Genomic DNA, 26,328 nt, shown 5'->3' on the forward strand with positions numbered 1-26,328 from the left:
TGCCTCTCCTTCTTCCCTTTCTCCTACGGTCCAGTCTCCTCTCATATCAGATCCCTTCTTCTCCAATCCTTTAACTTACCCATCCACCTGGCTTCACATATCACTTGCTAGTTGGTTCTCCTTCTCCACCCCTGGCCCTTTTATTTCAGTGTCTTCCTCCCCTTCCCTTCCAGTCGCAAGGAAGAGTCTGGGCCCAACATGTCGACTGTTCATTCGCTTCCACGCTGCCTGATTTGCTGAGTTTCTCCAGCATTTTGTGTGTTGCTCTGGATTTTCAGTATCTGCAGAATCTCTTGATTATTATTATTCGTGGCACAGCTAGTAGGCTCAGCCTTGACCTTAGGTGCTGTCCATGTGGAGTCTGCACATTCTCCCTGTGACCATGTAGGTTTCCAAAAGGTCCTCTGGTTTCCGCAAAAGACATGGTGGTTGGCTAGTTAAGTAACTGCAGCAAATTGCTGAGTGTTTATAGCTGTGTGTTTGAATCTAGGAGTTGATGAGAAAGAAGGTAACATATAAAATGGAATTCATGTAGGATCATTATAGGAAATTTGATGGTTGGAATGGACCTAATGGGCCAAAGGGCCTTTTTCTTAGCAGTATATCTATTAAACTATGATTCTATAAAAAGGAAAAGTGTTTAAAAAAAACAAATTCTGATTCTACTGACTGGCTTGTAGCAAGCTAATGGCACAACGTAAACACGAGGAAATCTGCAGATGCTGGAAATTTAAGCAACACACACAAAATGCTGGTGGAACGCAGCAGGCCAGACAGCATCCATAGGAAGAAGCACAGTCAACGTTTCAGGCCGAGATCCTTCATCATGGCCTGCTGCATTCCACCAGCATTTTGTGTGTGTGGCACAATGTAAATGTTAGTCTTCTTTGAACCCATGTGATTCTCTCATAGGGGTCACATGACATAATTGTAACTTCTAATTGGGTTATTGCTGCAGACAATGGGGAAATATACCTTAAATAGTCAAACATAGTTAAAAGCTACTCCCAAGCTCTATACAAACTTTACTGGCTACTGAGCCCTCTTTGTGACTAGTTAAGAATTACAATGTCTTCAATTGAATGGTGTATTTAGACTAGAAAATTTTTAATGGGAAACATAAGAAAGTACTATGTTAGTATATGAGACAAAAGGCTTGGTCAAAGATTTTGACTATATAGTGCTTATAAAAAGTATTCATCCCCTTGGAATGTTTTATTGTTTTACAATATTAAATCACAGTGGATTTAATTTGGCTTTTTTGACACTGATCAACAGAAAAAGACTCTTTTGAGTCAAAATCAAAACATATAAAACACAAAATCATTGATTGCATAAGTATTCACCCCCTTAAATATGACACACCAAATCATCAACAATTGGTTTCAGAAGTCACATAATAAATTAAATGGAGATATCCTGTGTATAGTCAAGGTGTTTCAATTGATTGTAGTAAAAATACAACTCTATCTGGAAGATCCAATTGTTGATGAGTCAGTATCCTGGCAAAGTCTACACCATGAAGACAGAAGTACACTCCAAGCAACTCCACAAAAAGTTTATTGAAAAGCACAAGTCAGGAAATGGATACAAGAAAATTTCCAAGTCACTGAATATCCCTTGGAGTACAGTTAAGTCAATCATCAAGAACGGAAAGAATATGGCACAGCTGTAAATCTGCCGAGAGCAGGCCGTCCTCAAAAACTGAGTGACCGTGCAAGAAGGGGACTAGTGAGGGAGGCTACCAAGAGACCTATGACAACTCTGGAGGAGTTACAAGCTTCAGTGGCTGAGATGGGAGAGACTGCACATACAACAACTGTTGCCCAGGTGCTTCACCAGTCACAACTTTATGGGACAGTGTCAAAAAGAAAGCTACTGTTGAAAAAAAACTCACATGAAATCTCAGTTAGAGATTGCCAGAAGGCATGTGGGATACTGTGAAGTCAGCTGGAAGAAGGTTCCATGGCAGAAGCTCAAAAAAATTGCGCTTTTTGGCCATCAGACTAAATGCTATGATTGCCATAAGCCAAACAATGCACATCATCAAAAATATCCCATCTCTACCGTGAAGCATAGTGGTGGCTGCATCATGTTATGGGGATGCTTCACTGCAGCAGGCCCTGGAAGGCTTGTGAAGGTAGAGGGTATAATGAATGCAGCAAAATTTGGGGAAATCCTGGAGGAAAACCTGATGTATTCTGCTAGAGATCTGCGACTTAGGAGAAGATTTGTTTTCCAGTAGGACAATGACCCCAGGCATAAAGCCAAAGCTATATAGGAATGGCTTAAAAACAACAAAAGTTAATTTCCTGGAGTGGCCAAGCCAGAGTCCAGACCTCACTCCAATTGAGAATTTGTGGCTGGAATTGAAAAGGGCTGTTCACTTATGATCCCCATGCAATCTGACAGAGCTTGAGCAGTTTTGTAAAGAAGAATGGGGAAAAATTTCAGTGTCCAGACATGCAAAGCTGATAGAGACCTATCCACACAGACACAAGGCTGTAATTGCTGCCAAAGGTGAATCTATAAAATATTGGGGTGACACACACAAAATGCTGGAGGAACTCAGCAGGCCGGGCAGCACCTATGGAAAAAAAGTACAGTTGACGTTTTGGGCCGAGACCCTTCAGCAGGACTGGAAAAAAAAAATAAATATTGACTTGAAGGTGGTGAATACTTATGCAATCAATTATTTTGTGTTGAATAATAGTAATTAATTTAGATCATTCTGTAGAGATCTATTTTCACTTCACTACAAAAGATTCTTTTTCCAATAACAATAGGTTTACAAGATTTACAAGATCTTTACAAGATTTATTCAATTTTCCTTTTCATTAAGAGGGGAAACTTTTAGCATTGATCCTTAGAATAAAGATATATGAATAAACAACAAAGGGTAGAAAAAGAAACTATCTCCTAAAAGAAAACTTATAATGAATTTTCATTTAAGTTTATATCCAACATATACATAAATGATGAGCAAACAGATCTTTTAGTAAGAAACCATAAAATTGTAAACATCATGATTACTAAGCTGGTGCAAAACTGGATAATGTGTGCAAATACAGAAATAACTTTTGAATAATATCCCATAATTGCTTGAAAATCTTCAATTAAAATCTCCTGTTTGTGCTGCTGCACTCATTTAAATCCAAATAATGTGAAAATTAATGAAATGAGCATTTACGATGAAAACAATGATCACAGATGTCTTTCTAAATCTAGTCCCTAGTGAATGAAGTGGAAATTTGCATTTAGCAGCCTTAACCTTCTCCATCTGCCACTTTTTTTTATTCCTAGCATCCTTGCTAGGAGGAAGAGAAAGGTCCACAAAATCTTATTTTCTTAGCACACATTAGCCTTGAGATAAAACGCTTCATCTGCTGACAGTTCCACTAACAAAGATTGGCAAAATATAGAGATTATTAATTATAGTTCAAGGGAAGAAGTTTATTTTTTTTTCTAATTTGGGAGAAACCCCTATAGATAACATAAACATTAAACATTAATTATTTACATGCCACTGATGATTACTAGCTTTAAAATGAGGGTTATAGAAATGCAACCATTAATGAACAGATGCAAAAGCTGATTTAAGTTTAGGAACTGAACAAATTTTTGTGATTTTAATTGAGACAAGATTTCGTTTATCCGTTGAATAGGTTTGGTACATGGATGGTAGCGGTATGGAAAACTATAGTCTGGATGATAGCACTTCTGATACATCATAACCTTTCCACAAGACATAATTCAGTAGCATTACTTAATACGCTCTAATGCCCAGAATAAAGTGGTATGCAAAAGTTTGGGCACCCTGGTCAAAATTTCTGTTACTGTGAGTAGTTAAGTGAGTAGAAGATGAACTCATCTCCAAAAGTCATAAAGTTAAAGATGAAGCATTCTTTTAAACGTCTTAAGCAAGATTAGTGTATTATTTTTGTTTTGTACAGTTTTAGAGTGAAAAAAAGGAAAGGAGCATCATGCAAAAGTTTGGGCACCCCAAGAGATTTGAGCTCTCAGATAACTTTTATCAAGGTCTTAGACCTTAATTAGCTTGTTAGGGCTAAGGCTTGTTCACAGTCATCATAATGAAAGGCCAAGTGATGCAAATTTCAAAGTTTTGGAAATACCCTGGCTTCTCAAACCTTGTCCCAACGATTAGCAGCCATGGGCTCCTCTAAGCAGCTGTCTAGCACTCTGAAAATTAAAATAAATGATGCTCACAAAGCAGAAGAAGGCTATAAGAAGATAGCAAAGCATTTTCAGGTAGCCGTTTCCTCAGTTCAGAATGTAATCGGGAAATGGCAGTTAACAGGAACGGTGGAGGTCAAGTTGAGGTCTGGAAGACCAAGAAAACTTTCCGAGAGAACTGCTCGTAGAATTGTTATAAGGGCAAACCAAAACCCCCGCTTGACTGCAAAAGCCCTTCAGGAAGATTTAGCAGACTCTGGAGTGGTGGTGCACTGTTCTACTGTGCAGCGATACCTGCACAAATATGACCTTCATGGAAGAGTCATCAGAAGAAAACCTTTCCTGCGTCCTCACCACAAAATTCAGCGTCAGAAGTTTGCAAAGGAACATCTAAACAAACCTGATGCATTTTGGAAACAATTCCTGTGGAGCTTCTTTCCAACTTTGATAAGACTGCTGAACGGATCCTGACCCGGATCTGGGCCGTACCCTCCAAATATCCGGACCTGCCTCTTGGTTTTTTTGCACTACCTTACCTTCCCTTTTCTATTTTCTATTTATGATTTTTAATTTAAATTTTTAAATATCGATTTGTACTCCAGGGAGCGCAAAGTGCAGAATCAAATATCGCTGAGATGATTGTACGCTCTAGTATCAATTGTTTGGTGACAATAAAGTATAAGGTATAAAGTAAGTTAAAATAGAACTTTTTGGCCGCAATGAGCAAAGGCACGTTTGGAGAAAAAAGGGTGCAGAATTTCATGAAAAGAACACCTCTCCAACTGTTAAGCACGGGGTTGGATCAATCATGCTTTGGGCTTGTGTTGCAGCCAGTGGCACGGGGAACATTTCACTGGTAGAGGGAAGAATTAATTAAATTCAATTAAATACCAGCAAATTCTAGAAGCAAACATCACACCATCTGTAAAAAAGCTGAAGATGAAAAGAGGATGGCTTCTACAACAGGATAATGATCCTAAACACACCTCGAAATCCATAATGGACTACCTCAAGAGGCTCAAGCTGAAGGTTTTGCCATGGCCTTCACAGTCCCCTGACCTAAACATCATCAAAAATCTGTGGATAAACCTCAAAAGAGCAGCGCATGCAAGACGGCCCGAGAGTCTCACAGAACTAGAAGCCCTTTGCAAGGAAGAATGGGCGAAAATCCACCAAACAGGCTTTGAAAGACCCTTAGCTGGCTACAGAGAGCATTTACAAGCTGTGATACTTGCCAAAGGGGGTGTTACTAAGTACTGACCATGCAGGGTGCCCAAACTTTTGCTTCGGGCCCTTTTCCTTTTTTTGTTATTTTGAAACTGTAAAAGATAGAGATTAAAAAAGTAATCTTGCTTAAAATATTAAAGAAATGTGTCATCTTTAACATTATGCCTTTTGGAAATCAGGTCATCTTTTACTCGCTTAGCTATTCACAGTAACAGAAATTTTGACCATGGGTGCCCAAACTTTTGCATGCCATTGTAAGTGTTACTATTATGACAAAAGACCAAGTTATCAGAAGATTGATGCTGATAAGAGAGACAAAGAGAGAAACATTCCAAATGTTAATAAGAGAGAGGAGAGAGATTAACGAAAAGAGACACAGTTCCGAGTATTGTCAGACCAGTTGCTTTGAACCTGAACTGTTTGAAGCTTGATGAACAGGCGATACCCCAGCAGGGGGATAAAAGGAACAGGTTTGCTAAGGCAAGGGACACACCACGACACCACGAGATAACAAGACCCTGGAAGTGCGGTGTGCCCCCCCCCCCACAAGTTGGTGAGAGTTTTGGAGGTCTGGTCACAGGACCGACCATAGACGCACAGGGTGAAAAGGTACAATCGGTGGGAACCTGGTGTGTGTGTCTGCCCTTGCCTGGGTGCCAGGTTCACTGCAGAAGAACGATCGTATCCGGAACGGAGGGGTCACAGTCGGTGACCTCAGAAGACATTACAAGGGGCTCGCCTGAAAGCTAACTGCGAGGAATATCAAAGGTCTGTTTGAATCCGATTTGAATATCATCATTCTCTCTCTCTCTCTCTCGCTCTCCCCCCCCCAACGGCACAACAGCGATTACTGCGAACTGAACTAAACTGAACTGAACTCTGCGTCACTTGAGACTGATCATTTTACCCCTAGACTGCGATAGAGCTTGATTGATCCTATTATCCTAGTTCTGTGTACATGTGTGTTTTATCATTGCTAACCTGTTGCATTTATATCCCTACTATTAGAGTACTGTGTTACTTATTTCTTTAATAAAACTTTTTTAGTTCCAGTAATCCAGACTCCAACTAAGTGGTCCATTTCTGCTGGTTTAGCAACCCAGTTACGGGGTACGTAACACTATAGTAATACTTTTGAAGTTTAACACTATCTCAGATCAAACAAGCTGTACTCAATTGGCATGGCCTAGATGGGCCGAAGAGCCTGTTTCTGTTCTGACTCTATGAATGCTAAAACTCTGTGACCAGAAATATCTGTTTTACAGTATTGACATGAAAGAGACACCAAAATAAGCTTTGTGTAAAGCAGTAGCATTTTAGATGTCCATACAAATCCGCTAAGCTGAAAAATATCCATAAACTATAAAAGCCTAGAAATTTATCACAAGCTGATAGGGTTAACCAGGCCAATGCATTGTACTCTGCCTCTGCTATTAATCCCATTGAAGTCAGCGGAATTTAAAAGCAGAGTAGAAAATTCTGACATTAATTTATAGTATATTTAGTGCTACTGGCTTGCAACAAATTTCAATACATTAATTCATAATTGCTTATGCTAATGTATTTAGAAATTTATAACTTCTAGTTATCTTTGTACTCTGGAATCTGGAATTCAAGCTGGTTTTCAATATAGTTATTCTGTGGTAACCCACTTTCTACACAAGCCAACCGGATCACAAAATAGCCCGCGCGTGGGGAGAGACTTTTGTAATGCACCTCTGACATCATTTCCACCCGGAGAAGGCTGGAAGAGAACTGCTTAAAAGCCAGTGCCATAAAGTTTGAATAAACGAGTCTCGAGTGTGACTTACAGACTGCGTGTCGTTATTTCTAGCTCTGTGTGTAGCACATTGATACATTGAGTGACCCCAATGGTCCAAACGGGATTTGGACCAAAGATGATCGACTCTTCATCTGTTCACGCAGTTTTGTTAAAACTGCCAACTTTCTGGACGCTGCGACCACGCATGTGGTTTGACCAAGCAGAAGCCCAGTTCCAGATTCGGCGGATATCTTCTGATTCTACGCGTTACTATTACATGGTGAGCTCCCTCAACTGGGAGACAGCCGCACGGGTTGGGGATTTCATACAGTCACACCCCCAAAGAAGGCAAATATGCAACATTCAAAGCGCTGCTCTTAGAGACCTTTGGCCTCTCACAGCGTGAGCGAGGTGCCCGCTTGCTGCACCTGGACGGTTTGGGAGACAGACCATCATCAGCATTAATGAACAAGATGCTGGCCCTGGCTGAAGGACACAAGCCCTGCCTCATGCTTGAGCTGGCGTTCCTAGAACAACTGCCCGAGGACATACAGCTGCTGCTGGCTGACGCAGATTTCAGTGACCCCCGGAAGGTGGTGGCCCGGGCAGACGTGCTGTGGAAAGCCAAGCGGGAGAGCGGGACGTCTGTCAGACAGATTATCACGCCATGCGCCCAACAGCAGGCCAGACCAGGCCCGGTAACGGAGCGCACAAAACCCAGAGGCAGGAGTGAGGAGGCCAATGAACAGTGTTTCTACCACCAGCGGTGGGGCACAGAAGCCCGCCGTTGTCGCCCGCCCTGCAAGTTCCCGGGAAACGCCAGGGCCATCACCGCTAATGGCTACGGCGGCTGGCCACCAGGACAGCCTCCTGTACGTCTGGGACAAACAGTCGGGACGCCACTTTTTGGTCAACACCAGAGTGGAGATCAGCGTCTTACCCCTGACGGGGTATGACACCCACAACAGGGAGATGGGACCCACCCTGAGGGCCGCAAACGGCAGCACAATTCGGACCTACGGCACCCGCACAGTGCAGCTACAGTTCGGCACCAGCCGGTTCAAGTGGGACTTCACACTGGCCACCGTGGCCCAACCACTCCTGGGGGCAGTCTTCTTGTGAGCCCACAGCCTGCTGGTCGACTTGCACAGGAAAAGACTGGTCCATGCCAAGACTTTCCAGACATTCTCCCTGGGTGAAGCCAAGTTGCCGGCCCCACACCTGGACTCTATCACGCTGTCTGACAACGAATTCACCAGAATCCTAGCGGACTTTCCATCGGTTCTGCAGTTCACGGCAGCCATGCCCAGACACGTAGTACAGCACCACATTCCGATCCAGGACAAGCTCCACCTGTGAAGGAGGAGTTCAAGAGGATGGAGGAATTGGGGATCGTACGGCAGTCCGACAGCCCATGGGCCTCCCCCTTGCACATGGTGCCCAAAGCAGCCGGGGGCTGGAGACCATGCGGCGACTACCGCAGACTGAATGAGGCTACAACTCCAGACCGCTACCCCATGCAGCACATACAGGACTTTGCAGCAAACCTGCATGGGGCAAGCATCTTTTCCAAAGTCGACCTTGTCCGGGGGGTACCATCAAATCCCGGTACACCCTGAAGACATCCCCAAAACAGCATTCATCACCCCGTTTGAATTCCTCCGAATGCCGTTCAGCCTGAAGAATGCCGTACAGACGTTCCAGCAACTAATGGATGCGCTGGGACGCGATCTGGACTTTGCGTTCATCTGTTTGGACGACCTTCTTACAGCCAGCAGTAGTCGTCAGGAGCATCTGTCCCACCTCCGCCAGCTCTACTCCTGCCTGAGTGCTCTACTTCGGCCTCACGATCAACCCGGCCAAATGTCAGTTCGGACTCGACACCATCGACTTCCTGGGCCACAGGATTACCATAGACGGGGAACACCTCTGCCCGCCAAGGTAGACGCGATCCGCCACTTCACCCGGCCCAACACAGTCAAAGGCCTGCAGGAGTTCATTGGTATGGTGAACTTCTACCACCGCTTCCTCCCCTCAGCAGCCCGTATCATGCGCCCTTTGTTCACCCTTATGTCGGGTAAAGGCAAGGACATTACTTGGGACGAAGAGGCTGCGGCCGCTTTTGTTAAAGCCAAGGAAGCCTTGGCAGACGCCGCGATGCTGGTGCACCCCAGAGTAGACGTTTCAACCGCCCTCATAGTGGACGCATCCAACACAGCAGTCGGTGGGGTGCTGGAGCAACTCATTGAGGGGCGCTGGCAACCCCTGGCATTCTTCAGCAGACACCTAAGGCCACCTGAACTCAAGTACAGTGCCTTCGACCAGAAGCTGTTGGCACTATATCTGGCAATCCAGCATTTCAGGTATTTCTTAGAAGGCACTGTTCACCACGTTCACAGACCACAAACCGTTGACCTTCACATTCACGAAGGTGTCCGATCCCTGGTCAGCTCGCTAGCAGCGACATCTGTCCTACATCTCTGAGTACACGACGGACATCCAGCATGTCTCGGGAAAGGACAATATTGTGGCGGACGCACTCTCCAGACCAGCTATCCAGGCCCTGTCCCAGGGGGTGGACTATGCAGCACTGGTGGAGGCGCAGCAGGCAGACAACGAGATGCCCAGCTACAGGACCGCAGTTTCGGGTTTGCATCTGCAGGACTTCCTCGAGGCCCAGGTGAGAGGGCCCTCCTGTGTGATGTGGCTACCGGCCAGCCTCGCCCCATCGTCCCGGCAGCCTGGCGGCGGCAAGTTTTCGACTCCATACACGGCTTGGCGCACCCATCTATCAGGACAACCGTCCGGATGGTCTCCAGCAAGTTCGTGTGGCACAGACTTCGCAAACAGGTCAGCCAATGGGCCAAAACGTGCACGCAGTGCCAAACAGCCAAGGTGCAGCGGCACACCAAAGCCCCGCCGCAGCAGTTTGAACCCACCCGCCGGAGGTTCGACCACATTCATGTGGATATCGTGGAGCCCCTGCCAGTGTTGCGAGGAGCGTGGTACCTCCTAACTATGGTAGACCGGTTCACCAGATGGCCAGAAGCAGTCCCGCTCACCGGCACCACCGCCGATTCCTGCGCCCGAGCGCTGATTGCAATCTGAGTAGCACGCTTCGGGATACCGACCCACATTACCTCCGACAGAGACGCCCAGTTTACCTCCAGCCTGTGGTCAGCTGTGGCCAGCCTGTTGGGAACACAATTACACCACACAACTGCCTACCACCTACAGTTGAACGGACTAGTGGAACACTTCCACCGTTACCTAAAGTCGGCTCTCATGGCCCGCCTGAAAGGGCCTAACTGGGTGGACGAGCTTCCCTGGGTCCTGCTTGGAATCCGCACAGTGACCAAAGAGGATCTGTACAGTTTGTATTCGTACGAAGGGGCGCACACCGGGCACCGCTACAGCAGCTGTTCAAGGTGATCAGTAACAACGGGTCCACGTACGTTCGGGACTTTGGGGGGAAGTGGAGGTTTTCACGGTGGACCGACTCAAACCGGCCCATGTGGACTTGGCGCAGCCGGTCGAGGTTCAGGCACCACGGCGCAGAGGCAGACCGGCCGAACAGAGACTGATCCAGACTGTGGACATTGGGGGTGTATCGCCGTTTTGGGGGCGGGGGGGGCGGTATGTGGTGACCCACTTTCTACAAAAGCGAACCAGCTCACAAAATAGCCTGCGCGCGGGGAGAGGCTTTTGTAATGCACCTCTGACGTCATTTCCACCTGGAGAGGGCTGGAAGGGAACTGCTTAAAAGCCAGTGCCGCAAAGTTTGAACAAACGAGTCTCGAGTGTGACTTACAGACTGCACGTCGTTATTTCTAGCTCTGTGTGTAGCATATCGCTACAGTTCTTCCATTTAATTTACTTGCCGTAATTTCATCTAAATAAAATAAATATTTTAATTTTTTAAATTCTTTTACTGTATTCGACAAAGATCTGAAATATAAGTGTCAAGAGCAGTAATTACTTAACTGGTTTATTCATTTGTTGTAAAGATAAAAGCTGCGGGGAATATGATGGATGAAAAAGGAAAAACTTGCTTTCAATGGACATCCCACGGCATTTTGTAACCAGTAAGGTTGCTTTTCAAGTATATTCACAGTTGTTATACAGGAAATGAGCTAGCTAATTAAAGCACTGCTAGACTCCTCAATCAGCAATGCCTTAGTTAAATGCATAACTTGTTTACTGTTGAAAGAAAATCTGAAACAAAAACAAAAATGTTGAGAATCTGGCAGCACCTATCGAAAGAGAAACAGTAACACCTCTGGTCCTCAAAAGTGGCCATCCATGTTTATTTAGCAGCATTCAGAATTTTATATTATCGACGCACACTCAGTGTCACTTTATTAGGTACAGCTCTACACCTGCTTATTAATGCAAATATCTAATTAGCCAATCATGTGGTAGCAACTTAATGCATAAAAACACGCAGACATAGTCAAGAGGTTTATTGTTATTCAGACTAAACATCAAAATGGAGAAGAAATGTGATCCAAGTACAACCAGGTGACCGTTAAATATCAGTTTTTATTGTTAAAATGCACTTACATATTCACCCTAGTAATGCTAAAATAGCTGCCTGTGCCTTTAAGAGAAAACAGTAACGTCATTTTGAACGGGTGGAATAGAACGAGGGGTTACCATGTTCTAGACAGAATGATGTATGCTTTTCCCAGGTTTGGTGAGGAAAGGTGAATAATATTTGATCATATCCATGTAAATTTATTTATACTTGTTGTAAATCTAGAATATTAGTAATTTGACATGTTTTACATGTGGATGCCTTAAATTTTTGCAAGTAAGTTGATCAGCGCTAGATTGTGTGGTTGTGCAAAGTTCCTTATTGGCTTAGTAGGTTAGTCTTTTGTAATTTAAACTTCAAGGCAATATATTGTAAAAGTTTATTTTTGTTTGTCTTTATTGTTTCATGACCGAATGCAAATGCAACAGAGTGATGTAAATGTGTTAATCACTGTTTGCGTAGCGTTAGCAAGGAAAACTCATTTCAGGGTCTAGTCTATATGTGTTTGGAAGTTCAGCACGTGTGTGCCAGAGTGGATATATCTGTTAGATAAGATGAGATTAATTTGTTCATATTTTTGATGTTGTGTGTAAGGTACAGGGGGGTTGGTGGGATTCTAATGTTGTTTGTATTGTTCTTTTTTAGAATTGCCACTACCATATTGGTTTTGTATATTTTGTTTTAGTTATTTTCATACTGCATATGTAACAAGGATGTGGTCCGAAATTAAACTGAGATTGCAACAGCAGGAACTGCTTTCTTTAAAAAATCATTTAGTTGCTTTTATTTTGATACCCTCTTTCTGCATTAAAACATCTAAAACAGACAAAGGAATTAAAGATCCGATAAAATATTTGTTGTCCTGCATGTGCAATTTTCCCCAGGCAACAAAATGAGTGACTTTGACCAGCGAATGATTGTTGATATCAGATGGGATGGTTTGAGTATCTCAGAAACTGATCTCCTGGGATTTTCATGCACAACAGGGAATGGTGAAAAACAAAGAAAAATCTAGTGAGCAGCAGGTCTGGGGGCAAAAATAGCTTGTTAATGAGAGAGGTCAGAGGAGAATGGCCAGACTGGTTCAAGCTGACAGGAAGGTGAGAGCAACTCATATAACCACATGTTACAACAGCGACATGCTGAAGACCATGCACATACAGAAATGCACTCAATGGCCACTTTATTAGGTACTACCCATACCTAATAAAGTGGCCACTGAGTGTATTTTGAATTGCATGAGCTTCTATTAAGACTCAAGATTGCTTATTGTAATTTCTTATTATGCAATTGTAAAGGAGAACAAAGTGATTGTTAATCAAGATCTGTTGCAGCATATAAAAATACATGGCATTAAAAACACAATAAGAATCACAAGAAATATTATTAGGTTATATACATAGACTTCATGTACTTAAATTGACACTAAGTACAGGAGTATCTGTACATAAGGTGACTGACAGGAAATGATTTTGGATATTTTAAATGCGATAAGCTATCACTGAGTTAGCTAATTAGAATCATATTCTTATTGAATATACTTTTCAGAAGAGAGAAGATTTGGGAAGGAGTCTTCAGTTGTAATTCTGATGGATGAGTTAGCGTATTAGCTGTTGCTTTCTACATTGCTGGAGTTTATGTTCAAAGTGCACAATTTCCATAGGGCAGATACTGCAAGTAGTGGAAGAGCAGATGTAAAATTCTGTGGTTCTACCATGTCTATTTGTATACATTGGTAGACAATTTAACAGCTAATATAATGTTCTGACTGGAAGATCGTCCCTATTCATCAGGCTGAATAATTTGCAAGCATTTTAAGATGGAGGTGTTAAATATGTTCATCCATCTCAGCTTTCTGCTGAGATCTACATCATCACCAGTATCAGTCTCCGGCCAATATAAATCACTGCATGTGATATCAAAAATGGCTGAGAGCTCCGGATGCTGCAAAAGCTGTGGGACCAGACAACACTGCAATTGTAGCACTGATGATCTGCACTCCAGTACTATCTGAACCTACGGCTAAATTCTCTAGTACATTTGCAATACTGACATCTACCCAACAATGTGGAAAATTGTCTATATATTGTAAGACAAACACTGGAGAAATCCATCTGGGCTAAGTACCATGCAATGCTTCCAATCATCAATAAGGTGACAGAAGCTGCCAGCAACAGTGCTACCAAGCAATAACTTACTTAACAATGCCTAGCTAGGGTTTGCCAGGACTGCTTGGCATCAGAACTCCACACAGCCTTTGTTAAATTATTGACTAAAAAGCTAAATTTTAGAGGTGAGGCGAGAGTGATTGGCCTTGTTATCAACACAGTATTTGACAAAGCGTGCTATCAAGGCATTCTAGTAAAATTACACTAAGTGGTCGTCAAAGCAAAACACTTAAGTGACTGGAGTTACAGCTCGCACAGAAGCAGATAGTGCTGAATACCAGAGGATAGTCATTCCAGCATTCTTCAAATATCATTGCATGTTATGTAGAGCAATATCTAGAATTCATGCAACTCTGTTTGCAAAGGTACTGTGTAAGGAAAGGGTTCAAGAAAGTGTTCACAGCCATTGTCACAAGATGGACCCAAAAATGAATGGGAACGAAAGCACCAGATGTATTTATCATTAACAACTATTTGCCCAATTTGATTCTACAAACTCTGAAAGGATGTTGGTTTACCCTACAAACAATAGAGTTTTGATGCATTAGTCTTCTATCACTTTATCAGTTGGTCGCGACAGATCTTATGGCGATCGAAAGAGATAGGAATCTGTCATCTGCTGCAGCAACACATTTGTTCTGAACTCTGCTTCTCTCATTTTATCCACTGACTTCAATAGTACTGAATTTTGGAAGCAGGATTCAATATAAATTGACTACTACCTAGTGCATTCAGCATTTATTAGTGTGTGAATGTTACCATCCCATGCACAGTGTCAAAGTATATTTATGAAATACTTCACTTTGATAAATTAATACCCAAATTGTGGCACCTAAGGAATCACATTTTTTATGGGAAATGATGCAGATCGATAATTGGAATTTATGTAGTTTTCTATGACCAATGACCTTTCACGCAACCAGACTTTGATCTGTGGTTTTCATCATTACTTTAGACAGTGCACAAAACCAGAGTCTTAGGTAAAAAGGATACATCGACATTGGTTTGTGATATTCAATGAATGAAAGCACATTAATACTGTTTCTGATCATTGTCATGTGTATTTAAGGCTACATTTCTTTAATTTACCTATTTTAGTAAAATTTAATTTTGTACTCATGATAAACCTTCCACTGGCCACACTGGTTAAAACACATACATTTATGCTTGATGATCACTGTCAAACACATTTCTGTAATGAAGCATTGCTGGTTATCTGTCTTTCTGAAGTGGATTTGATATTTACTACTTTGAGAAATGATGATGCAAAAATAATAAGAAGGGAGGGCCTGAAAATGAAGTGCTTTTATTATAAGTTGAAATAGACAAAATCATTGAAAGGTCAAGGGAAAATAAAACTCTGTTTGCAACAGTTATATTTTCAACAGCATAGGGGATTTGTCAGTTATTGACTCAGGAGAAACTCAGTTGCCAGGATTCATTAACTGTCAACTGGTTCATCTGCTTCCAGATAGAAGAGGAGGGGACATACATTACCAAGTTTAAAAGAAAAACCAACAATCTCTGACCAGTGAGGAGGCAGCCAATCCAGTTATTATTCAAAGACCTACTTAATTGGCTTGTCTATTATTACACCCAATATCAGGAACACTTTCTCAGGAATCAGGAATGAAAGATGTGGATGAGATAATTTGCAAGTGCACAGGACAGAATATTGTTGGAGGGAATCTAGCTAAATCTGTTATTCTCTATTAAATGCAGTTTATCACGTGATGCACTCCTGAGCTGTAAGCTCCAAAAAGCCATCAATAACATTTGATGGGACTGCACTCTACCTGTTTACCAATTGATTTTTGATAGTGATGCAGAGGAATTTCAACTTCCATGAAAGGTATGACAACTGACAGGGCCAACTTCAAAGTTAATTAGATTGAAACCATTGTTTCTGATTTCTGATTCTAGACTCAGCACCACTTGTTCGATAACTATAAAGTTAATGCATGTACTTCTAACTTCTTCAGAATAACAACTCAATATCAACAAGGAAATACAGACAAATCACATTAAATATTGATTAAGAAATATAAAAATATGCACTGAGAAGGAGGAGAAGATGGCAGTGCGATGCCGCGTGCGCGGCCTCTCCGGTGAATGATATCTGTAATCTGTCAAGTAGCGGACCGTGCACAACTCTGATTTGATGGAGACAGATATGAGAGTATGGAGGAACATCTGGAGAAACTTCTGAAACGCTGCTTCGCTGCCGCTGCTGCTCTGTGGTAACCGGAATCTCCGGAGCAGAAGGCCCGGAATCCCCGGCTTTGCTTGTTTCAGCGGCCAGGGCTAGGTCGAAGGCACTCGGCAGAGGATGGCGCTCGGGAGGCTGTATTGGAGGGGCTGTTTGGAGGCTCGAAGTTTTCGGATGGACAGACTCGGTGTCGGCTGTGGTCGGCTGCTTCCAAGACATGCAGTTGTCGGTGCCTTGGAGGTTTATGGCAGGGAGTTTCTCCCTTTTGCTGCCTGCTATCGGGGACTCGGGAGTCGATTGCGACTTGAGACTTTTTTTTACTATGCCCATGGTCTGTTCTTTGTCAAATTATGGTATTGTTTTGCACTGCTTATAACTATATGTTATAATTATGTGGTTCTGTCAGTGTTAGTCTTTGGTTTGTCCTGTTTTCTGTGATATCACGCTGGAGGAACATTGTATCATTTCTTAATGCATGTATGCATTTCTAAATGACAATAAAAGAGGACTGAGTGTTCTCATAATCTAAATAACTGACTAATAAAAACAAAAATTCAAACTACGTGGTTAGACCCTGTGTAGAACCAAGCAAACATTTTTGATTTCAATGTATGAACAGGGTTCACTGAAAAAAACAACAAAAATTGGCTATTGTCAAAGTTTGGACTTACCAAGGAGATCCTGGTACAGGAGTTGATGCCACAGGCTTGGTTTGGTGACGCACTGTTTCTTTCTCACCAATGGCTTTTTTAATATCATTCTTAATGTAAAAAAAAATGAGTTGTCAGTAAAATACAACTGATTTTTGTCAAATCTGTCAAAATCAGCAATAACTCAAATGCTCTAGGTGTAGTTTTGTGAAAATGACTTGTTAAGGATTGACCATGGAAATTATATGATGCAAGAATTTATTTATTATAACTGACTTGAAGGTTAAAAATGAGCAATGATATTTTTTGGGAAGAAAGAGAAGAGTAATCTTTGAATAGAACAATGGTGACAGTATTTTCTTTTCATCTGAACACTTTGCACTCTGGCTAGCTATGTGCAACATCTATCTTTAAAAGACAGCTGATTCTTCATATGTATCTGTAAGTCTGTCTGTAAGCAACAGTTCAGATGTGTTAATTCATGAGTAACTGGAGGGCAGGGTTATAGGTTAGGTTAGCATGAGGTGAAACACATGTACACCAAAGTTGTCATGTGAAGCCCTGTGTACATGAATTCACTAATTCTCACAATGCAGGGAAGAATAAAAAAAAGATAGAATATTATCCTGTGTATGGCAGATGTTATAAACTTTAATGAAACTTAGGGTTAAGGGCACTCGTTAGGAAGGGAGATCAGCATAATGGTGCCTTCATTGATTTATCTTCCCTGGCATATCCAGCTGAGTCCAACTACCGCATCCGTCTTTCCATCACCATTAAAGGAATGCTTCAATCTCATGACATTTAAACAAGAAGTCAATAAATCATTATCTGTGATTATGGTTAAAAGAAAAGAGACTTTTCTCAAAGTGCTGATTACTGGAAAGTAACTACTTTCTAGCTAACCAACTGCAAATAGATTTAAGCAATTTTGCCAAGGTATGGGGTACTTCCTTTCCCTTCCTGGTCCTCAAGTCTGCACAAATTATGAGTGGTTCTATCTCCTCAACAACATCACCCCTTTCTAAAATGTGCTTTTGTCAACTGTCTTTTCAAAAAACCAATAAAAACTTTCCTTCCTCTTCACAGTCTTTGGAGACCAATTTTCACCTATCATTTTCTTGTCCGTATCTCTCTGATCAGGTTTCTGTCCCGAAACCAGTAAAATAGCTCTTGCAGAACTCAATCTATCTTTCTTTGTCTGACTACTGCCTTTGATATGGTTGATCACATTCTACTATTCTTTCGTCTCTACTGTTATCCAGGAGGGCGGAATCATTCTCTTGGTTTCCATTCTTACTCGTCAAATTTTCATGAGGGAAATGCTTCTTTTTCAACATGCACACTATTATCTCTGATACCCCCTAAATATCTTTCTAAAATCCCATTCTATTTCTAATCCTCTTACTGCCACTCATGAACCTCACACGGAAGCATACGTTTTTCAACATACTGCATATACCGAGGTCACCAGCACTACCTTACCGCACCTCCTTTGTCTAAATTGTTATAAATTTTCAGACTGTTGGCTGCTATTGAATGAAGCAGAAATTTCCTCCAGATAAACAGTAAATCACAGCTATTGGTTTCAGTGCATATTGCAAATTCCCACTTTCAGGCGCCTGTCTGAAATTGAGCACAGCCATTCTGATTCACTACCATATCTGATTAGGTGAAGAGTTTTGGATCATTTATTTCTCCCTCCAAATGCTGTCTATCTCCTCAATTGTCATGATTCTTTTCTGCTCAAATATGTCTTTGTTCATTCAGGGCTTATCTATTCCAATACACTTTTTCATTTTAGGCTCCATAAAATAGAAGTTATGCAAAATTCTCATGCCTGTGTCCTAACTTACACTTTTCATTGGGCACTCGCTGCCCAATGTGCAGGATGATCCAAACAGGTTTCAGTTTAATCAATACCTCAACTTTAAAATTCCCCCTCATTCTGTTGTTTTTTTCCCCTTTTCCCCATCTCCAAGAACTTAAAACCCCTAACAGCCCAGAAATGTCAGCATTCCCTCTCATTAGGTGACCTTATTATCCCTAAATTTTTACCTCAACCAGCTGTGGCCAATCCTTCATCTGTTGAGATTCTTAACTCATGAGGTTCCTCCCGAAATCTCTTTAACTCTCTACAACCTTTCTCCTTTATGGTGCTCCGAAACCAAGCCTTGCTTATTTGCCATACCATCTCTAATGGTGGCATGTGAATATGTATTGTCAGATGTTATATTAGAGCTGCTATTTACATACAAGCTACTCTTGTTTTGGTTGTTGTCAAAGCTGTTGTATACAATTCCAAGTTTGTCCCTTCTTGATCTACCAATTAAATTGCAACTATTTTGCATATTCAAAATAATTTAAAATTTTCATTTACATTAATATAGAGATTAAAAGTAGAACTAAAACAAACCTCTTCTGAATTCATATTAGATTCATTTTTCCCTCCCGAAATTGCATTGGAAGCCCTGGTACATGATTGCTGGCAGGATCCTCTTTCTTTATCTGTGAATAAAAAGAAATGGTATTACATTAAAATAGCAAAATCCACAACTGTGAATATAAGTTATTTTCTTCTAAGCCAAGTTAAAATAACCAGGGTACCTTTAAAAGTTTTGAGTTCATATGTTTTACTTACTTAGACATGTTTTGTAAATAGTTGTATATAAATTTAATTTATTCTATTACTTATCCTGTTGTTCAGTACAGTTCACCTCACTGTCAGTAGCCTTTACATCATTTCTCTATTTAATTATTTCCTTGTTTAAAAGTTTTGGTACAGTTATAGATTACAATGCATGTTGTAGCCAATCATATATTTATCAGTATTTACCTTTTCTTTCTAATAAATTAATAATTGCACATCTTAACATATTTACTGTGGCTTTAAAATAATTTACAAGGTCCTTTCCTAATAGTCATGCATATATGCAGGTAATATAAATATCAGAAGATACATTCAATTCAATATTGCTTAAGGTTTGTATCGTGTGGAATGGGTATTATTATATGAGGTATTTCATCATGAATGCAGCCCAGTTGACAAATTGAGTAATTGTTCACTTTGCTCTCTGTTGGTCGTTTTGCAAAGTTTATATTTGTAACACAGCAGAACGTTACATGAAATCTTATTGTTCAATCATTTTATGCTTGAAAGGCCTATTTCATATACTATTTCTCATATTTGTCAATGACACAGGAGAAGGTAGGTTGGTGCATCAAGTCAGTTCCATCATTCTAGCACCCACGGACACAAGGGATGACTTAAAGCAGATAATTCATCAACCACCACATCATTGGGATGCGGAAGGCGGACCCTTCAAAAATGCACAGAGTCACAAGGAGACCTTGTGGCCCCCACACAATCTCTGAGGTCAGAATTGAACCTGACCCCTGGAGCAACTGCTGTACCACTACACCAATTTAAATTTCTATCTTAGCTCTCCAATTATGGTGCATGCATTGTTTCTTGGTAAATGCAGTAATATCAAATGGTATACAAGAGCAACTGATCCTTTTTCTGGGCTTATGTGATGGATCAATGTTGTGGTGCCGGATACAGAGACAGATCGTATCTATGTCAAGTGACCAGTAGAATCAGAAGAGTGGGGATGAACAGGTAAGTGGAGGAGTGGACTTGATGGAATGGAATTGAGTTGATGGGTTGAATGGCCATCTTCTAGGCAGTGAAGAAATATGATACATGAGAAATAATATGCGAATTGCGTCTCTATGCACAAGGTGTCTGATCCTATTTAATCTTTGTATCGGGAGTGATCATCCTTCCTTCCTCTAAATTATACAATCTTCTCTCCAGTAACTTCAGCTGTTTATTCAATCCCTTGATCTCAAAGTCAAAGTAAATTTATATATCGTGTCACCATGTACAACCCTGAGATTATTTTCTTGTGGTCATTCATAGTAACTACAAAAAACATGATAAAGTCAAAGAAAGACAGCACCCACAGGTCGGACAAACAACCAATGTGCAAAAGACAACAAACTGCGCAAATACAAAAAGAAAGAAAGAAAAATTACTAAGACTGCTACTACTACTACTACTACTACTAATAATAATAATAATCAATAAGTATTGAGAACAAGAGATGGAGTATTTAAAAGTGGGGGCATAAGTTATGGGAACAGTTCAGTGATGGGGTGAGTGAGGTTGAGTGAAATTATCCCCTCTGGTTCAAGAGCCTAATGGTTGAGGGGTAATATTTGTTCCTGAACCTGGTGGTGTGGGTATGCATTACTTTTTGTAGGCTTTTCCACTCAAGGGCATTGGTGGTTCCATACCAGGCTGTCATGCAGCCTGACAATACACATCTATTGAAGTTTTAGATGGCATGCCATATCTATGCAAACTTCTAAGAAAGTAAAGGCACTGCCATGCTTTCTTCGTATTGGCATTTACGTGAGAGACCAAGGATATATTTTCTGAAATGATAATACTGAGAAATTTAAAGTTGCTGACTTTCTCCACCTCTAATGCCCCAATGAAGACTGGCAAATGGACATTTGGTTACCTCCCCCTGAAGTCAATAATCAGCTGCTTGATCTTGCCAACATTGAGGGCAAGGTTGTTGTTGTGGCACCATTCAGCCTGATTTCCAATCTTCCTCTGATATGTTGATTTATCATCACCTTTGATTTGGCCAACAACAGTGGGGGCATCGGCAAAATTAAATATGGCATTAGAGCTTTGTTTAGGCTCACAGTCATAAATATGAAGTGATTAGAGCAAGGGCTAAGCACAGAGCCATGTAGTGCAATGTACTGATGGTGATTGTGGAGGAGGTGCCATTGCCAATCCAAACTTTCTGGATCTTTAAGTGAGAAAATCCAGGATCCAGTTACACAATGAGGCATTGAGGCCTAGATCTTGAAGCTTATTGATAAGTATTAAGAAGATGATAGAATTGAATGCCAAGCTGCAGTCAATGAAGAGCATCCTGATGAGCATCCTTACTGTCCAGATGTTCTAGGATTGAATGAAGAGCCAATGAAATAGCATCTGCTGTTGACCTGTTGTGAGAGTAGGCAAAATGGAGTGGTTGGAAGATACTTCTCAGCGGGAGTTGATTTGTTTCATCACCACCTCTCAAAGCATTCATCACTGTGGAGGTAAGTGCTACTGGATGACAGTCATTGAGACAGAGTACCACATTCTTCTTAGACACCGGTATAATTGAAGCCTGCTTGAAGCAGGTGTGTACATCAGACTGCAGAAGCAAGAGGTTAAAGATATTGATGACTTCTCCAGCCAGGATGCCTTCCATGTGTTCGCCCTCCTAAAGGATGCTTTTATAGTGGCCTTGGAGAATGAAATCAGAGAGTCATCAGGGGCTATGGGAGTTTGTGAAAGTGCCTCCTAGTTCAGATGATCAAAGCCCATATAAGAGGTATTGAGCTCATCTATGAGCAAAACCTTGTTGTCATCTAATTCGCTTGGTTTCACTTTGAAGAAGGTGATAGAGTTCAAGCCCTGCCATAGTTGTCGAGCATCCTTCAGTGATTCAAGTTTGGTCCAGAATTGCCACTTCACCCTTTCATAGCTTTCCAGAGATCAGTGGCCAAATCTGAATGCCACTGGTCTGGCCCTCAGCAGATGGTAGATCCCATGGTTTATCCAGGGTTACCAGCTGGGGAAGACTCTGAATGATTTTACGGGAACATACTCACCTATGACTATTTATAAAGTTTGTGATAACTGTGGTGTATTCGTTCAGATCCTTTGAGTCCTTAAAAATGGTCCAGTCCCCTGACTTAAAGCAATCCCATGGCTGCTCCTCCACCTCGTGCGATGACATTGTCCTTACTTTTGGACCCTTTTTCTTTAGCTTCTGCCTGTATGCAGGTAGGAGGAGGAGAGCCAAATGATCAAATATCCCAAAATGCGATCTAGGGATCAAAAAGTAGGCATTCTTTACGGCAATGTAGCAGTGGTTGAATGTGTTGGGATCCCCGGTGCTGCAGGTGATATGTTGATGATAATTGGAGAAAGATTTATTTAAATAAGTCTGACTGAAATGCTCGGCAAATGGTTTGCCTTCTCACATACAGTCATCTTCCAAGGCCGCTTACTCATCTCTCCAGAACACTCACCTCTCTGCTATAGCCCAAGTTTTCTCCATGCTCCTCATTTTAACCATGATCATCTCCCCACCCTTTCTTCCTGGTCTTCTCCCCACTGATCACCTCTGACACCCAATACTAAACACCATGTACTCCATGCAATCTGCCTCTCACCATTTCTCTGTAATGGCCACTCCTCACTATGGTGTTTTCTCCATTCATGACGTTTTGGGTATTATAAATGGTGCTACATGATAGGCTTCCAATATTATTATTATTATTATTATTATTATTATTCCCCAGTTACTGAAAACAAGTGCTAAGAATTTCTGTGCCTGATATTATATAAATACATTTGGTTAAGTTCAGTCCAGGTCCTGATAGCTGTCAGCCTGACCTACAAAATTATTTAAGATTCAGCACAAAACAGCAGAGAAGGAATAACTGTCAGGGGAAAAAAAACATTCACAAGGGCAACCCATAACAGTAACACAATTTTTTTTAAATGACCCATAACTCATAAACATCAACAATGTTTTAGATATAATTCTGATGATCACGAATTTCTACCCTGGAAATTCTTAAATAACTTCATTGATACTGCAGAGTGGAATTTCAACCACATTATATATTTTTATGTGGTTCAATTTTAGTGATGGTGATTAATTATTATGTTGCACTATTTATGAATCGTGATCTGTAGTTTTACAAGATCTATGACCAGTTTCACTTTAGTAGTCACTATATTTTCAGATTTGTATTTATCTAAAATGATGAAAAGTACCTACATGTATCATTGAAGTTAAGATGAATCTAAGTTGATTCAAGAGAGATAAATAATGATTGATGCGTTATTTATATGCTCCTTTCTCAATGTCACTTTAGAAGAAAAATTACGCTGCCATAGTAACAAGTAATAGATTTGCTCTGAGTTAAACCTTTAGTGTGATTTATTTTCAGTTCAGTAATAGATTACGTTGTTTATGTTAGGTTTTGTGGTACATCCATTCTATAAAATTTGATTTATTGATCATATGAAACACACAATATTAGATGTAAGGTCAAAATTAAACAATTGTCAATTTGACAAAATAATTATTTTTTTTATCTTTATAAAAAATCTATGCTTGAATTGTAATCACATAAATTAGGAACTGTGTATTATCGGTTCTAATATTAACAACATGGGGATACAGGTCTCATTCAGTGAAAAGATGTTCAGGAAACTTTAATTAAAGTCACTAACCAATCAAAATACACGTAAATAATTGTACCAACACTGCAATTGAAAGGCAAATTACAATAATTTAGTTGTTCATCTTGCTAATTCATCAGTCTTAGCATTATTTTAAGAAGATTGGCAGATGTGAGAAAATGTTACTTCTGAAGGTTTTCCCGCATTCACTACACATCTACTATTACAAATTTTATTGATCATTTTATCTAGCTGGGTTCTACATAGAGAGGTAATATGTTCTCTGTCTTTTCTATTTAATGGTACTGGTTTAGATTGAACCATCAGTTTTTATTTTCATTAACTATTCATAGCTTTGCTGTTATTTTTAAGTCATAAAATGCATTCACACATCACAAAAACCAAAAATATTTATGAATTCTGAACATTGACGTTGATATTTATGAATGCTACATTAGTAAACACATTCCTTCCTAAATTGAAACGAATGCATCATGAGATTATGAGTGTTCTCATAATCTAAAAAAAACTTATGTGAATTTTTCAACTATATCAAGAAGGTGGGGCTGGACTTCTCCCACATCTGAGGATAAATTACCAACCATTTCCCTTGTCCTGTCTTTACCTGTGCCTGTTTCCTTTTGAGTTAAGTCTACTTAGGTATATTCCTGCTGGGCTACAGGCATATTAAACCAAAATCAATCTAGATGCACAATGTCTACAGAAATATTAATTTGACAAGGGTTTTCTTTTTGCAAAAGAATCAGATGAGATTCTGAACACACAATGTAGGATATATATTGTATGTGTTATTTATATCTTGCCTTTAATAATGAAGTAGAAATAGCACCAGCAATTTTCAATATGTGCTCAAAAATGCATAAAAGTGCATGAAAAGTACTTATAAACATCTATAACTAAACATTAAAGGTTATACCCTTCACCGCAGGCATCACATAACTCATGTAATACAATATATTTTAATTTGACAGCATAATCTGCTCAAAAATAACATGTTAAGGATTTATGGTGATGTTTTTCCTGATACCGATATGGCAGGTGGCACAATTCCAAATTGTAATGAGCATGCAGTTCCTGCTCGACACATTAGCAACTTAAGATCCTATTTAACACCCAAAAGCTGGCAAGATGCCATCAAACTTCCAAGTCTATAATTCAGGCAGTACATCACACAGCAAGTAGGTATTCCTTTTCAGTGGAGAAAAATGATGGCTTGCACTAGGATGATTATGTACTGAAAAATAATGTTGCCTTTCATTAGTAAAATTAAGCACATTATAAATCATACAGCTTGATATTACCTCAAATTATCAATGAGTATTACAAGCAATTTTCATAAAACCAACTCATCAATATTACATCTAAGTTCAGCAATTTCAGGCAAAATATTAAATAAATGTTAGCTTTGCTTTATCCATTGAGATATTTTGTAAGATGAAATTGACACATGTCTATTGACCCAAACATTGTTCATGCTTTTTGAAAAGAATGGAAAAAAATTCAGATTTCAGAGAAGTGCATTTTTATTTGAGGTAATTGAGCATTGTTAGTACAATTTAATATACCAGTTATCTACTAGTATATCTGGCCAGGCTGATGTTCACGATGGAACATTGGATAAATAGACAGATAGAGATATGGATGGTTGACAGACAGATAGGTACAGAAACTGAGGCTATGGGCCTGCTCCAGCTGCTTCAAGCTTCGCGTCTATGGACTCAACTTTGTTCTGAATGATGTTGCTCGCACAGTGTGTTGTTTTCTTTCTCTCTCTCTCTGCGCATTGGGTATTGGTCTTTGTTTTAAAATTGGCTTCTTGTTTTATGGCAGCCTGTAAGCTGACAAATCTCAAGGTTGTATAATTTATGCATACTTTGATAATAAATGTACTTTGATAGATAAGACAGGAGATAAATCACGAAACCTCAAATCCTCATATAATTATAGAATTATATCTTATTATAATGGGCTAATTCTAAAGCAGTCTGTTGATCCAAAGGACCTTTGGATCCTTTTGATTTAATTTAGATGATCATAAGTTAGATATATTAATTTAGTGGTTTGTGAAATTGCATCAGAATTAAATAATGAGGATACCCTCTGGTATTGTTTAGGCTTTGAGGACCCATTGCAATTCTTGATGGGCCAACTTGATCTTTAAGTCACCAGAGTTGCCAGTGTTGTTGGTTAGAGATTGCTAACTTTGCATCTTGGTATCAAAACAGCAGCCTAACAAGATGAAAGTGTTGATTGTTGAACATGGCTGTGTCCTCAAAAACAGAGC

General features: G+C 40.4%; 1 protein-coding gene across 1 annotated transcript in view; it reads right to left on the reverse strand.

Annotated features, from left to right (window-relative positions):
• The window catches only part of tcerg1l (transcription elongation regulator 1 like), a 602,997-nt gene that overhangs the window by 214,394 nt on the left and 362,275 nt on the right, over positions 1 to 26,328 (reverse strand). The window contains exons 6-7 of the mRNA XM_072239775.1: positions 19,164 to 19,255; positions 16,769 to 16,857 (exon numbers count right to left, since the gene is read on the reverse strand). Of these exons, the coding sequence (XP_072095876.1) occupies positions 16,769 to 16,857; positions 19,164 to 19,255 (181 nt within the window). The remainder of the gene's footprint in view (positions 1 to 16,768; positions 16,858 to 19,163; positions 19,256 to 26,328) is intronic.

The sequence above is a fragment of the Mobula birostris genome, chromosome 21 (assembly GCF_030028105.1).
Source record: "Mobula birostris isolate sMobBir1 chromosome 21, sMobBir1.hap1, whole genome shotgun sequence".
Classification (NCBI taxonomy): Eukaryota; Metazoa; Chordata; class Chondrichthyes; order Myliobatiformes; family Myliobatidae; genus Mobula; species Mobula birostris.